This window comes from Mixophyes fleayi, chromosome 1 (genome assembly GCF_038048845.1).
Source record: "Mixophyes fleayi isolate aMixFle1 chromosome 1, aMixFle1.hap1, whole genome shotgun sequence".
Classification (NCBI taxonomy): Eukaryota; Metazoa; Chordata; class Amphibia; order Anura; family Limnodynastidae; genus Mixophyes; species Mixophyes fleayi.
In genome coordinates, this window is record NC_134402.1 from 31370970 (window position 1) to 31387840 (window position 16871).

Consider the following 16871-nt stretch of genomic DNA (forward strand, 5'->3'; position numbering starts at 1 on the left):
TCGCTTTCTATCTTCTCACTCTAGCGTTCTACGGTCTCGCTCACTTTTCTCTTCTCACTCCAGCGCTCTACGGCCTCACTCGCTTTCTCTCTTCAGCATTCTACAGCCTCACTCGCTTTCTCTCTTCTCACTCCAGCGCTCTACAGTCTCACTCGCTTTCTCTCTTCTCACTCCAGCGCTCTACGGCCTCGCTCACTTTTTCTCTTCTCACTCCAGCGTTCTACGTCCTCACTCGCTTTCTCTCTTCTCACTCCAGGGCTCTATGGCCTCACTCGCTTTCACTCTTATCACTCCAGCATTCTACGGCCCCACTCATGTTCTCTCTTCTCACTCCTTTCTCGACTCTCTACAATCATTTCCGCTCTCAACATTCCACTCAAATTGCCCTCCTAAAAGTGGTCATTGATCCACTTACAGCAAAGTCAAATGGTCACTTCTCTACATTCATCCTTCTGGACCTCTCCGCTGCTTTCAAGACCTTCAATCACCCTCTTCATCTGCACATCATTCACTCCATTAGACTTTGTGGCACATTTCTCTCCTGGTTTGATTCCTACCCATCCAGCTTTTCCTTCAGTATCTCTACCTCTGGCACAACTTCCCTTCAGTATTTGTGGGGGGGTCCCCTGACCACTCTCCTTCTCTACCATCTAATGTGATCAACCGCTATTTCCACATGAATGTCATAAAGCTACCTAGAACTCAACATGTCTAAAAAGATTATCACCCTCCTCCTTCCCAGAGATATCACCATCCCTCAAATCTCCCTCACTACAATGTTCTCATTTGTCTCCATATCCTGCACAATCCAATTCAAACTACTGACCTTCACCTACAAAGCCCTCAGCAAAAACCATCCTTTCATACATATGAAACCTCATCTCAAGATATGTCTCATCCCCTCTTAGCTGTCACGGGCACTAGGAGTCTTTACCCAGGGATCACCAGGTGATAGGCTTACCAGAGCAGTATAGGTGGTAATATGGTACTCTGGTAGCAGGGTGATCACGGAACAGGAAATAGCAGATGATGAGATGCTCAGGAAAGTCTATGACTAGCAGCACTGGCAATATGGAGGTAGTAATACACGAGGAACTGTATGGACAAAGGACACGTGAAGGTAGTCAGTGGTCTGCGGTAGCAAGTTGTACCACTGCTATAGTGAGGAGGAATGTCCAACAGAAACGAGGAGGTGATGAGAGTCAGCGGTCTGCGGATAGCAAGTTGTACCGCTGTCTGAGTGAAGGAATGGAATCCAAGTGGAGATATCCGGGGAGTCAGTGGTCTGCGTTAGCAAGTTGTACCACTGCTATGTGAGAGGATACTGGAACAGGTGAAACTGTAAACAGGAGTCAGTGGTCTGCCACTAGCAAGTTGTACTACTGAATATATATGTGAGGAGGTGCACGGGGAGAGACTGCAACACAATATATACACGGGCACCTTGACTTTGATCCACAGTAATATGCACAATATAAATGTATAAATGACTGAACAATACTGCCAATATAGAAAGTCTCTTGAAGTAGCCCAGCATAAGATAACACAGTCAATGATGGCAATAGACTCAGCGGATAGCACACTCCAGAGGAGAACCAACACAGTCCAGCAAGGTATGCAATACACAGCACAGTCAATGAGAAGTATGCATACCGTGGTTCAGGAGGCAGTCAGACAGGAGTGCAGAGATACCTGAACGGCAGGAGGCCGGCAGGATGCGAAGTCCCTGGATGGGTGAAGCGGTGGTCTAGTAGGTGCAGCGCACGGGAAGGTAGACCAGCAGGGAACACAGGAAAGCGTGGAGAGCGGATCAGCAGTAGATGGATGAGTAGTGCTGAGGAGTAGCAGCAGCGGGTCTCTGCGGGAACACGGAGGTAGCCAATAGCAACCAGCAGGTGCAGTAACGATGGGACACGGGAGAGCAGAGTTGAACAGGCACTGTTGATCACGGAGAATAGCGGGTAGCAATAGTGGAGGCAGACTCAAGAAAACACGGGAGCGTTGACAAGGACTGAAGACTGAAGCGCACAGAGGCAGCGGATAGGAATCAGCCAAACAGTCACGATGAAACACAGACGGGTTGCAGGTTGAAGACTGTAGTGCACGGAGGCAGCGGATAGGAATCAGCTAGCAGTCACGATGATGAAACACAGACGAGTTGCAGGTTGAAGACTGTAGTGCACGGAGGCAGCGGATAGGAATCAGCTAGCAGTCACGATGATGAAACACAGACGAGTTGCAGGTTGAAGCCTGTAGTGCACGGAGGCAGCGGATAGGAATCAGCTGGCAGTCACAATCATGAACAGGTGAGTGGATGTGGTTGAAGCCTGTAATGCACGGAGGCCGCGGATAGGCATCAGCTAACAGTCCCAATGATACATGGTAGAGTTGAAGTGATTAGAAGACTGTAGTGCACGGAGGCAGCGGATAGGAATCAGCTCACAGTCACGATGATTCAGTAGATGGTAGAAGTGGTATGGGAACCACAGTAGCAGAAGTGGTTTGGAAACCACAGAGGTAGAAGTGGTTTGGAAACCACAGGAATCAGCAGGGCTGAATAAACAAGGAAACACAGGAACACCTTCAGAGACTCATGGGGAATGAGACTCCAAGATCAGGCAACGTGGTGTTGACCACAGGTGCTTAATATAGGGAGGTTGCCTGATCTGCCAATTAAGTTAAAGGAACATACACTGAAGGTTTGGAAAGGGCTGCGCATGCGCAGTCCCTCAGGATAGAGGACGTCCACGGTTCCTAATAGTCCGGGAAGAAGCACTCACAGTCCGGTGAGTGACAGTACCCCCCCTTTTAAAGGTGGGCACAGAACGCCTGGAACCGGGCTTGTCCGGATTTTTGGAATAAAACTTCTTCAGAAGGGCAGGAGCATTAAGATCTTCAGCTTTGATCCATGAACGCTCTTCAGGACCAAAGCCCTTCCAATGAACGAGGAAACGGAGGACTCCTCGCGAAATTTTTGCATCCAATACCTCAGTAATCTCGAAATCCTCCTCCTGATGAACTTGAACTGGCTGCGGTGCTGAGGGAGGAGTCGAGAAACGATTGATAATAAGAGGTTTGAGTAAGGACACATGGAAGGCATTGGAAATCCGAAGATTCTTAGGAAGAAGAAGTTTAACACATACTGGATTGATAACTTGAATGATCCTATATGGACCAATAAAACGAGGGGCGAATTTCATAGATGGAACCTTCAAACGAATATTTTTGGTAGATAACCAAACCCGATCTCCAATTTTTAGTGGTGGAATAGCCCGCCTCTTCTTATCTGCGAAAGACTTATATTTGTTAGATGTCTTCTTTAAACAGGTTTTGACCTGAGACCAGATATTTTTGAAGGTCTGACAAGCAGTCTCCACAGCAGGAACTTGGGTGGGTGGGAGGGCAGGAAATTCCGGAAAAGACGGATGGTGACCGTAAACCACAAAGAATGGAGTTTTGGATGATGACTCATGGTACATGTTGTTATGGGCGAATTCAGCCCAAGGGAGCAATTCTACCCAGTTGTCTTGGTTGGCTGAAGAGAACATCCTAATAAAAGTCTCAAGATCTTGATTGACTCGTTCCGTTTGTCCGTTAGATTGCGGATGGTACGATGATGAGAGTGCTAATCGTATGCCCAAGGTTTTACAAAGGGCCCGCCAGAATCTGGAAACGAATTGTACTCCTCTATCTGACACAATCTCAGACGGACATCCATGGATGCGGAAGATTTCTTTAATGAAATGTTCAGCCAGAGTAGACGAGGAAGGTAAACCGGACAGAGGGACGAAATGAGCCATCTTCGAAAATCTGTCTACCACTACCCAAATAGTATTGTGATTCTTACTTGGTGGCAAATCAGTAACGAAATCCATACTAATATGGGTCCAAGGCTTGGACGGAATGGGTAGTGGTCGCAGCAACCCTGCTGGAGTTCTGCGGGAGGATTTGAACTGAGAACATAAATCACAGGAAGCAATAAACTCTTTGACGTCTCTCCTCATTGAAGGCCACCAGTAACTACGAGAGAGAATCTCAAAGGTCTTATGTTCACCGGCGTGTCCAGAAAAACGAGAGGCATGGAACCACGAAAGGATTTTCCTCCTCAGAGTAGGAGGCACGAGGGTCTTCCCAAATGGTAGCATTTTGGTGGATGAAGCAGCCAGAGAAATACATTTGGGGTCTAGAATAGCATGGTTGGGAACCTCTTCTACATCAGAGGACGTCACAAAAGCTCGAGATAGAGCGTCAGCTTTCTTGTTCTTAGCAGCTGGTTTGAAGGTTATAATTAATTCAAAACGGGAAAAGAAAAGAGACCATCTTGCTTGACGAGGGTTCAAGCATTGAGCAGATTGCAAATATGACAAGTTCTTATGATCCGTGAAGATCGTCACCGGATGGCGAGCTCCTTCCAACAAGTATCTCCATTCCTCTAATGCAGCTTTGATGGCCAGCAACTCCTTGTCCCCGATAGTATAGTTTTTCTCTGCGGGCAGAAGACCCCGAGAGTAGAAGGCACAAGGATGTAATTTTTGTTGCTCCGAGCGTTGGGAGAGAATAGCTCCTAAGCCCACATTAGAGGCATCTACTTCTAGGAAGAAGGGGAGTGTCACATCAGGTTGTCGCAGAATGGGAGCAGACGAGAAGGACTCTTTGAGGATTTGAAAGGCTTGGAGAGCCTCAGATGACCATTGCTTAGTATTAGCCCCTTTCCGAGTTAAGGCCACAATGGGAGATGCAATGGATGAGAAGTCTTGAATGAAGCGTCTATAGTAATTGGCAAAACCTAAAAAACGCTGGATGGCACGAAGAGTAGTTGGCTGAGGCCAATGTAGTACAGCATTTACTTTGTCTGGATCCATCTTCAGGCCAACTCCGGAAACTATATACCCCAAGAATGGAATCTGGGGTAACTCGAATGAACATTTTTCCAATTTACAGAACAACAAGTTTTTCCGTAGTCTGGAGAGGACCTCTGCCACATGTTGGTGATGAGAAGGCAGGTCCTGTGAGAAGATCAATATGTCGTCCAGGTAGACAACGACACATACATATAATAAGTCCCGAAAGATCTCATTGATGAAACCCTGGAAAACCGCGGGGGCATTACACAGCCCGAAGGGCATTACTAAATATTCGTAATGCCCATCTCTGGTGTTAAACGCGGTCTTCCATTCGTCACCGGAACGGATTCTAATTAAATTGTAGGCACCACGAAGATCCAACTTAGTAAATATCCGAGCTCCCTTGATGCGATCAAATAGCTCAGTGATCAGCGGAATGGGATACCGATTCTTGATAGTAATGGCGTTGAGTCCACGAAAATCTATACAAGGGCGTAATGATCCATCCTTCTTTTTGACGAAGAAGAACCCAGCTCCAGCGGGAGAGGTGGAAGGTCGAATGAACCCACGCTGGAGATTCTCCTGTATGTACTCAGATGTGGCTTGAGTTTCAGGTAACGAGAGAGGATAGACCCGACCCCTGGGAGGAGTCTTGCCAGGTAGAAGGTCGATCGGACAATCCCAAGAACGATGAGGAGGAAGACGTTCAGACTGAGCTTTATCAAACACATCGGCAAATGAAGCATACTGAGGAGGGAGTCCCGGGGAGGAAGATGAGATGGAAGATTGCTGTACTTTAAGAGGAATAACTTGAGAGAGACAACGATGGTGACATTCAGGCCCCCAAGACGTAACTTGAGGGGTGCGCCAGTCAATCTGGGGAGAGTGACATTGAAGCCATGGAAGGCCTAAGACAATCGGACTTGTCGTAACAGGAAGAATTAAAAACGAAATTTCTTCATGGTGTAGTACACCAATCTGAAGGGTTACTGGAGACGTACTCTGGGTGATGAGACCATTGATGAGACGTGATCCATCTATAGCCGTCACAGTAATGGGTGTTTTTAAAGTGATCACTGGTAGGGACCATTGATTCACTAGTGATTTAGAAATGAAATTTCCTGCTGCTCCGGAATCAATCAATGCCTGTGACTCAAAGGATTTGGTAGCAAAGGAAATCGTAACATCGAAAGCGCAGACTTTAGATTTCATAGACAATGGAGAGGACTCCAGGGACCCTAACTTCACCTCTCCAGAACTAGTTAGGGCCTGGCATTTCCCGATTTCTTAGGGCAAGAACTGAGCATATGTGTGGAATCAGCACAATAGATACAGAGTCTATTCTTTACTCTTCGTTTCCTCTCTTCTAAAGATAATTTGGAACGTCCTATCTCCATGGGAATCACAGAAGGTGAAACTGGACGAAATTGAGGGTTTAAACGAAGAGGTGCTTTAGCAGAAGTTGTTTTCTCAGATTCTCTTTCACGAAATCTCATGTCTACACGATGGCAAAGAGAGATCAAATCTTCTAGTGACGAAGGAAGCTCTTGGGTAGTCAGTGCATCTTTAATTTTATCGGAGAGCCCCTGCCAGAAGGCGGCAACTAATGCTTCAGTGTTCCACTGAAGTTCAGAGGCTAAGATCCTAAATTGAATGACATACTGTCCTACTGTATGGGAGCCTTGTCGCAAACGAAGAATGCTGGAAGCAGCGGAGGTCACACGACCTGGTTCATCGAACACACTTCGGAACGTGGAAATGAATTTGGCACTATCTTGTAGAATTGGATCGTTTCTTTCCCACAGAGGGGAGGCCCAAGCCAGGGCTTGTCCAGAAAACAATGAGATAAGATAGGCCACTCTGGAACGATGGGTAGAAAAATTTTGAGGTTGGAGTTCAAAATGGACTGAACATTGGTTAAGGAAACCTCTACAAGTTTTGGGGTCCCCGTCATATTTTGACGGAGTAGGCAGGTGAAGCGTAGGAGCTGTAGACACCTGGGATGGCACTGGGGAAACGGAGGAAAGCACAGGAGCTTCAATACTAGCTGTAACAGTCTGTCCAGATGTTCCTTGGGAGGTTAACGATTGGTAACATTGAAGTAACAGCTGTTGGCGAGCATCCTGTTGCTCCACACGGCTGACCAGATGCTGCAGCATCTCTTTAGCAGTAGGTTCCGTATCTGGGTCTGTCATTGCCTGATCTTACTGTCACGGGCACTAGGAGTCTTTACCCAGGGATCACCAGGTGATAGGCTTACCAGAGCAGTATAGGTGGTAATATGGTACTCTGGTAGCAGGGTGATCACGGAACAGGAAATAGCAGATGATGAGATGCTCAGGAAAGTCTATGACTAGCAGCACTGGCAATATGGAGGTAGTAATACACGAGGAACTGTATGGACAAAGGACACGTGAAGGTAGTCAGTGGTCTGCGGTAGCAAGTTGTACCACTGCTATAGTGAGGAGGAATGTCCAACAGAAACGAGGAGGTGATGAGAGTCAGCGGTCTGCGGATAGCAAGTTGTACCGCTGTCTGAGTGAAGGAATGGAATCCAAGTGGAGATATCCGGGGAGTCAGTGGTCTGCGTTAGCAAGTTGTACCACTGCTATGTGAGAGGATACTGGAACAGGTGAAACTGTAAACAGGAGTCAGTGGTCTGCCACTAGCAAGTTGTACTACTGAATATATATGTGAGGAGGTGCACGGGGAGAGACTGCAACACAATATATACACGGGCACCTTGACTTTGATCCACAGTAATATGCACAATATAAATGTATAAATGACTGAACAATACTGCCAATATAGAAAGTCTCTTGAAGTAGCCCAGCATAAGATAACACAGTCAATGATGGCAATAGACTCAGCGGATAGCACACTCCAGAGGAGAACCAACACAGTCCAGCAAGGTATGCAATACACAGCACAGTCAATGAGAAGTATGCATACCGTGGTTCAGGAGGCAGTCAGACAGGAGTGCAGAGATACCTGAACGGCAGGAGGCCGGCAGGATGCGAAGTCCCTGGATGGGTGAAGCGGTGGTCTAGTAGGTGCAGCGCACGGGAAGGTAGACCAGCAGGGAACACAGGAAAGCGTGGAGAGCGGATCAGCAGTAGATGGATGAGTAGTGCTGAGGAGTAGCAGCAGCGGGTCTCTGCGGGAACACGGAGGTAGCCAATAGCAACCAGCAGGTGCAGTAACGATGGGACACGGGAGAGCAGAGTTGAACAGGCACTGTTGATCACGGAGAATAGCGGGTAGCAATAGTGGAGGCAGACTCAAGAAAACACGGGAGCGTTGACAAGGACTGAAGACTGAAGCGCACAGAGGCAGCGGATAGGAATCAGCCAAACAGTCACGATGAAACACAGACGGGTTGCAGGTTGAAGACTGTAGTGCACGGAGGCAGCGGATAGGAATCAGCTAGCAGTCACGATGATGAAACACAGACGAGTTGCAGGTTGAAGACTGTAGTGCACGGAGGCAGCGGATAGGAATCAGCTAGCAGTCACGATGATGAAACACAGACGAGTTGCAGGTTGAAGCCTGTAGTGCACGGAGGCAGCGGATAGGAATCAGCTGGCAGTCACAATCATGAACAGGTGAGTGGATGTGGTTGAAGCCTGTAATGCACGGAGGCCGCGGATAGGCATCAGCTAACAGTCCCAATGATACATGGTAGAGTTGAAGTGATTAGAAGACTGTAGTGCACGGAGGCAGCGGATAGGAATCAGCTCACAGTCACGATGATTCAGTAGATGGTAGAAGTGGTATGGGAACCACAGTAGCAGAAGTGGTTTGGAAACCACAGAGGTAGAAGTGGTTTGGAAACCACAGGAATCAGCAGGGCTGAATAAACAAGGAAACACAGGAACACCTTCAGAGACTCATGGGGAATGAGACTCCAAGATCAGGCAACGTGGTGTTGACCACAGGTGCTTAATATAGGGAGGTTGCCTGATCTGCCAATTAAGTTAAAGGAACATACACTGAAGGTTTGGAAAGGGCTGCGCATGCGCAGTCCCTCAGGATAGAGGACGTCCACGGTTCCTAATAGTCCGGGAAGAAGCACTCACAGTCCGGTGAGTGACATTAGCTTTGCCTCTGACCTGCCTCAACTCTAATTGCCTCACTTCTGCCTGCTAGCCACCTACCTATAGAGTTCCCTTCCACACCCGAACAGTCTCAGCAGCCTTCAAATCCTCAAACATTCTCTGAAGACCCCCTCATCACAAGAGCCTACACTACTCCCATCTGTACTTCACACTGATACTACCCTGCTGATCTCCACCCTGAGTCACACTCACTTATCACTTACCCATCAACTGGGTCCTCCCTACCTTTTTCATTTTCCACGTCTGCATTTGTTTTGCCAACTTTATATATATCCCTGTTTCACGTATGTTCTTTTTTCACCACTGTGCAGCTCTTCGGAGCATTGTGACGTTTTACAAATCAACAACATTTATCATAATAATTGTATGATGTGTGTAACGAAAATGTGCACGATTGCTATTTTATATTTTGCTACCTACATTTCTGTTTTCTTATTCCTATATTATTATTATTATTATTATTATTAATATTTATTTATAAGGCGCTACAAGGCATCCGCAGCGCCGCACAGAGACAAACAAAACCACAATACAATGGGAGACAGCACAGTACAGTAAACACAGCAACTCAGTACTCTCAATGCACAGCTAGAGAGGGCGGGGAAGGGGGAGGGAGGATCCGAAAATGACGGGGCCCAAGAAGGGGGGCGCGGAAGACAGGGAGACCCCCAGGGGGGAGGAGGGAGCGAAAGTGGACGTGGGGTGGAGGACCTTTGAGGAGGAGGGCTAAGTAGCTGGAGAGCAGAGTTAGAAGTGGTGGAAACAAGAGGAGAGATGGCCCTGCTCAGAGGAGCGTACAATCTAAGAGGAGGGGTGGACAGACAGAGAGACGCAGGGGAGAGAGGGAGAGTAGGGGGACAGAGGCAGAAGATAAGGTAGGAAGTTAAGTGGGAGACAGAAAGGCTTTAAGAAAAATGTGGGTTGTTAGGGCCCGTTTGAAGCTGGACAGATTAGGGGAAGTTCTGATGGAGGGAGGGAGCTTGTTCCAGTGGAGGGGGGCAGCGCGGGCGAAGTCTTGGATACGCGCGTGGGAGGAGGTTATAAGGGGGGAAGAGAGGCGACGGTCAGAGGCAGAACGGAGAGGGCGGGATGGAGCATGAATAGAGAGGAGGGTGGAGATGTAGGGCGCAGTGGAGTTGGCGAGGGCCTTGTAGGTGAGTGTGAGGAGCTTAAAGAGGATTCTGAAGGGGAATGGGAGCCAGTGAAGGGCTAGGTAGAGGGGGGAGACAAAAGAGGAGCGGCGAGAGAGGAAAATAAGCCTAGCTGCAGCGTTAAGGACGGATCGAAGGGGATCGAGATGAGTGTGGGGGAGGCCAGTGAGGAGGAGGTTGCAGTAGTCCAGGCGGGAGATGATCAGAGAGTGGATAAGGCATTTGGTGGCATCTTGGGAGAGGAAGGGCCGGATGCGAGCGATGTTGCGCAGCTGGAAGCGGCAGGATTTAGCAAGAGAGAGGATGTGGGGGCCAAAGGAGAGAGAGGAGTCGAGGATGACACCAAGGCAGCGAAGTTGGGGGACAGGGGAGATAGAGGTGTTGTCGACAGTGATGGAGAGGTCAGAAGGGGATGGGGTATGAGAGGGAGGAAAAACTGTGAGCTCAGTTTTGGCAAGGTTAAGTTTGAGGAATCGAGAGGACATCCAGGAGGAGATGGCAGAGAGGCAGGCGGACACCCTAGAGAGGAGGGAGGGAGAGAGATCAGGAGAGGAGAGGTTTAGTTGAGTGTCGTCAGCGTAAAGGTGGTAGCTGAAGCCGAAGGAGCTGATGAGTTCACCCAGGGAGGAGGTGTATAGAGAGAAGAGTAAGGGTCCCAGAACAGAGCCCTGAGGGACCCCGACTGGAAGGGTGGATGGGGGGGGAGAGAGACCCAGAGGTGGTGACAGAGAAGGAATGGTGAGTAAGGTAAGAGGTGAACCAGGACAGGACTGGGCCGGAGAGGCCGAAAGACTGGAGGGTGTGAAGGAGGAGGGGGTGGTCAACGGTGTCAAAGGCTGCAGAGAGGTCAAGGAGGATGAGAAGGGAGAAGTGGCCCCTGGCTTTTGCAGAGAGGAGGTCATTGGTGACTTTAGCCAGGGCAGTTTCAGTGGAGTGGAGGGGGCGGAAACCAGACTGGAGAGGATCAAGGAGGGAGTATTCAGAAAGGTAGGAGGTGAGACTGCTGCAGACAAGCCTCTCAAGAATTTTGGAGGCAAAAGGGAGAAGAGATATGGGGCGATAGTTCGAGAGAGAAGTGGGGTCGAGATTAGGTTTCTTAAGAATGGGGGATACGAGAGCATGTTTGAAGGAGGAGGGGAAGATGCCAGTGGAGAGGGAGAGATTAAAGAGGTGAGCGAGGTGGGAGCAGGTGGTGGGGGAAAGAGAGCGAAGAAGGTGGGAGGGGATGGGATCCAGGGGGCAGGTAGTGGGGGGGGGGAGGATAAAATGAGAGAGTGGACTTCCTCGCCGGTGGTGGGACGGAAGGAGTGGAGGGGAAGGTGGTTGGGGGGGGGAGGACAGAAGAGTGGGAGGGGTGGAAGAGAGAGTGGAGGAGGAGATTTCAAGTCGGATGGCCTCGATTTTAGAGGAGAAGAAGGAGGCGAAATCAGAGGCAGTCAGGGAGGAGGGGGGTGGGGGGAGGGGAGGGGGCCAGGAGAGTGCTGAAAGTGGCAAAGAGGCGGCGGGGGTTAGAGGACTGGGAAGAAATGAGGGATTTAAAGAAAGATTGTTTAGCGAGTGAGAGGGCAGAGCTGTAGGATGAAAGGATGAATTTAAAGTGGAGGAAGTCAGCCAGGGAGCGGGATTTTCTCCAGTGACGTTCGGCGGAACGGGAGCATTTTTGGAGGAAGCGGGTAAATTTGGAGTGCCAGGGTTGGGGTTTGGAGCAGCGGGGGTGGACGGAGTGGGCAGGGGCGACCGCGTCCAGAGCGGAGGTGAGGGTGTGATTGTAGAGGGAGACCGCCTGGTTGGGGCAGGCCTGGGAGGAAAGGGGAGAAAGGAGGGTATCGAGAGAGGAGGACAGAGAGGCAGGGTCAAGAGCATCGAGGTTGCGTATGGACAGAGTAGGTTTGGGCAGGGGGAGGGGAACAGGAGAAGAGGAGAGAGAGAAGGAGAGGAGATGGTGGTCGGATAGAGGAAAGGGAGAGATGGAGAAGTCGGAGAGATTACATAGGTAGGAGAAGACAAGATCAAGGGAGTGACCAAGGCAGTGGGTAGAGGAGGAGGTCCATTGGGTGAGACCAAGGGAGGAAGAGAGGGTGAGCAGTTTGCTGGAAGCAGGGTAGGTGGGGTTGTCGATGGGGATATTAAAGTCACCGAGAATGATCGAGGGGAGATCGGAGGAGAGGTAGTGAGGAAGCCAGCTAGCAAAGTTGTCAAGGAAGAGGGAGGTGGGGCCAGGGGGGCGGTAGATGACAGTGACGCGGAGATGGATGGGGTAGAAGAGGCGGATGGAGTGAGCTTCAAAAGAGGAGAAGGAGAGGGAGGGTTCAGGGGGAATGACACGAAAAGTACAGGTGGAGGAGAGGAGGAGGCCAACTCCACCGCCAGGGCGGGCACCAGGCCTGGCGGAGTGGGTGAAGGAGAGGCCACCATTGGAGAGGGCAGCGGGGGAAGTAGTATCAGAATATATGTGCCAATATACATTGGAAATTTATTCTTTAGAGAGATAAATTTAAAAATAATAAAAAAGACAAAGATAAGCATTAAAGATAAGCATTTTAATTCATTAAATGAAACATTGGTATGACTAAATAAAGTCTACAAAGCAAAAATTATTTTATAGTATCATTCTGCTATTTTGTGCGTTTTGTGTATCTATCAAGCAGAACTCTGGCGTCCTGTTTTGGAATATACTCTTATTCATCTGCCACACAGGGGTGATTCCCTTCAGCGCGATGTGACTGAGCGGAGATTTCTTTCCGTAATGGCCGGCAAAGCCGTACATCGCGGTGATGTCCTGCAGAACATCGCGCCCAATTGTATCTCCCCCATAGTCTCTTTTTGATGCTTTTTTTTATGTATATCTGATATTATATTTTTTTTTATCCTACTAGATACTGCAGTGCTTCTCTTTCCTGCTATGTGTTTGCTGGTCACAGGTGGACTTCTACTTATGTTGACCAATATGCAGGTTAGTATATTTGTATATTTAAGACACTGTACAACAAACGAACAATAGGAGTAAATTAAAGTAAAAGAAACTTGTCTGTTGGTGTTATACCACAGGATATAAAAAAACACTAGCTTAAAAGACAATTAAACATCCTTTCATCGTGCAATTAAAATTGCCCCAAATCCCAAAAGGACAATGGGCCTAACTGTCAATGCCGGACAAGTAATTAAGCCTGGGAGTTTCCTGCGAGCTGCATCAAGTCTGTGTGGAAGACACTAGCAATGAACTAGGGTGAGAGCCCCCATGGATAGTCCTAGGGTCTGGCTGGGCTGGGGGCCGGTCCCATAAGGGGCACATTGGGCTGGGTCACTGCCCTACCAGCATTTTCTTCCATTAAAATGTTCCTAAAAGACTGCAGAGAAAAGTCTCGCCTCCCAGGCTAAAATTTGCCCTCCAGCCCCTGGATTGTCCACAATACTCTGACAAATGGGGTGTAGTTAGGCCATATTCATCTTCTGAGACCTGGCTGGGTCTCTACTCTTATTACGAGTCTACGGACACCCCAGGTAGTGGAGGCCACCAGAGATACTAAGCAATTAATATGAAATAAGATTACGGTTCACTGCTACCGCCACTGATCACTATTTTAGATTTTTATGTAGTTCTGTATTTTGTGCAGCAAATTACTTTTTATTTTTTGTTGTGTTAGCAGTTTCATTTTTGCAGATTATTCTTATTCATTTTAATTTATTGTTGGTTTTCACAGAAAGAACTATGGTATCATTAATTATTAAATTTTACAGAACCGGTTTTTCTACAAAACATGATTTTCTGCCATAATTGGAAGTAATTTTACAGTTGATTTGGATTCTTTATCCTTTAGCGCCGTTCTTCTATGTATACCTATAGGAAACGTGTTCTACACTCCTGAGGATACACCACTGTGTGCCAGTGGCAGATCCAGGGGGGGCGATCGCCCCCCCTAGCAGACACTTGCTGCCGATGGCTGCACAGTATGTGCAGGTCCGTCCAGCCGTGACAGGCAGGGACAGTGTTCTGCCCCAATCAGAGCAGCCGGGCAGCACACTGTCCCTGCCTGTCACGGCTGGACGGACCTGCACATACTGTGCAGCCGTCGGCAGCCTAAACTGTTAGAAAGGGGCGGGGCCTAAATCGCCCCCCCTAAATCGCCCGGGGTACGGTCGTTTTCTAGATCCGCCCCTGCTGTGTGCACATTTGTCATACCAGTGTGTGTGTACACCTGAGGATACATGACTGTGAGCGTTTATGTGACTCTTCTATACACATTGACCTCCCAGAAAATTTGTCCTCCATATATTGTCGTAACAATAGTGACCTGGGGATAAATGTATTAACCTGTGCTTTTGCAAGTGAAATTTAAAGCGACAATGGCTTTAAAGGCAAGTTTCGCCTTTTAAGTCATTGCCGCTTTAAATTTCCCCTGCAAAGTTGCCGAATATCTGCAACTTGCAAAAAGCGCAGGTTAATACATTTACCCCCTGGTTGTTGAATGGAGTGAGTTTATTACTCAAAGTCTATAATGAATATTTTAGTATTTAGTGCTGCAATCTGGGTTGATGCCCTTGCAAATTATTTTAATTTATGAGAGATAAAAAGTAATGTTTAGACTGATTTACTGGGGAAATGATAACAGACATTTTTGTACTTTTTCATATTGCTTTCAACATGAAGCATTGTGCCCCTAATATATACATAGAGAGAGCTTTAAATATATTGGCACTGTATGCTGAAATTCTATTATTATTATTATTATTATTATTATTATTATTATTTATTTATAGGGCGCCACTAGGTATCCGTAGCGCCGTACAGGGACAGACAGAAATACAGTATAGGGTGAGACATCACGGAACAGTTAACAAAAAGCACAGTAACTCAGAAGCTCAAAGTACAGCTAGATGACAGGCGAGAGCCCCAGCGGGGTAGCTAGAGGGGTAGAAGGGCCTCACGGAAGAGACAAGGAGCTGGAAAGCAGAGTTAAGGTGGTGGAGAACAGGAGGAGAGGAGGCCCTGCTCGAAGGAGCGTACAATCTAAGGGGAGGGTAGGACGGACAGAGACGCAAGGGTAGGAGGAGGAGAGGGGGAGAGTGGAGGCAAAGACGGAGGGGAAGGGGGGAGAGGAGAGCGACGAGGAGGAAGGTAGGTGGGAGACAGGAAGGAGGGCAGTTAAGTGGGGGACTGGAAGGCTATAAGGAAGAGGTGGGTTTTTAAGGCCCGTTTGAAGCTGGACAAGTTGGGTGAAGTTCTGATGGAGCGGGGTAGCTGGTTCCAGTGGAGTGGGGCAGCACGGGAGGAGTCTTGGATGCGAGCGTGGGAGGAGGTGACCAGGGGGGAAGAGAGGCGACGGTCATTGGCCGAACGCAGAGGGCGGGATGGAGCATGGATGGAGATGAGGCTGGAGATGTAGGGGGCGGTGGAGTTGGAGAGGGCCTTGAAGGTAAGTGTAAGGAGCTATTAAAAATAAGTCTGTGGAGGTTGTTGACAGCCACAAAGAATCCTTAGAGGCTGCAACAAGACTAAGGGCAAGATTTACTGTGTAGATGTTGCCTATAGCAACCAATCAGATTCTAGCTGTCATTTTGTAGAATGTACTAAATAAATGATAACTAGGGGCCTGATTCATTAAGGATCTTAACTTAAGAAACTTCTTATTTCAGTTTCCTGGACAAAACCATGTTACAATGCAAGGGGTGCAAATTAGTATTCTGTTTTGCACATAAGTTAAATACTGACTGTTTTTTCATGTAGCACACACATACTTAATAGCTTATTTGTACACTGAAATTTAAATTTGATATTTGTGTGCTACTTGAAAAAACAGTCAGTATTTAACTTATGTGCAAAACAGAATGCTAATTTGCACCCCTTGCATTGTAACATGGTTTTGTCCAGGAGACTGAAATAAGTTTCTTAAGTTAAGATCCTTAATGAATCAGGCCCTAGAATCTGGTTGCTATAGGCAACATCTCCACTTTTTCAAACCCGCACTTTAGTACATATACCCCTAAGAGCCTCTAGTTGGACGGTCCTGCTTTAGAGAATCATCCCTGTGAAATCCCCAACTTTTCTATGTCCCCTCCTCCATGCGACAAAATCCTTGTATGTAAGAAGCAATTCTTACAAATGACGCCACTTGAGCACTGCGTTAGTACATGGATCCCTATGTTCAATGATGACAGGGTCAGGAATTAGGCATTATTGTCATTAACAGCACCACTCTATTAATGGAAACATGCTTAACAGCACTCGGCCACCATGGCTAGCATGACATTTATAAAGGTCATGCAGCAGAGTGACAATTCAAAGCAGGACATTTAGAAACATCACACAATGAAGTAGGGTTAAATCATTATACTAGTTAAAGTATGTGTACAGTGAGCTTATGTGTGTGCATATGTGACAATTCATGGATTGCTACATCTGCCTTAAATTAATATCAACTATCTCTACAACATGATTAGTATATAATAGAATATTGTTCTTCTCCATAGGTGGGGAATCTGTTTAGTTCTCAGCGTTCTACTATCATCACTCTCTACAATGGGGCTTATGACTCTTCTTCTGTTATATTTCTAATTGTCAAGGTAATAAATTCATCAGTGTCACAAAGTTCTCTACAATGTATATTTGAGTGCACCATGCATGCTTGGGATATGTGACTATTTATCTATATTGATATATGTCGGTGTGGTTTGGTGAATGTGACATGATTCTGTTTTAAAACATGCCCAAATCATACCATTCAATGGCTGGAAAGGTTTGTGTATGTCTAGCTCACGTA

General features: G+C 47.6%; 1 protein-coding gene across 1 annotated transcript in view; it reads left to right on the top strand.

The window, feature by feature from the left end:
- Positions 1 to 16871, top strand: part of LOC142120565 (equilibrative nucleobase transporter 1-like) — a 53986-nt gene that overhangs the window by 25833 nt on the left and 11282 nt on the right. The window contains exons 5-6 of the mRNA XM_075194184.1: positions 12990 to 13066; positions 16582 to 16674. Of these exons, the coding sequence (XP_075050285.1) occupies positions 12990 to 13066; positions 16582 to 16674 (170 nt within the window). The remainder of the gene's footprint in view (positions 1 to 12989; positions 13067 to 16581; positions 16675 to 16871) is intronic.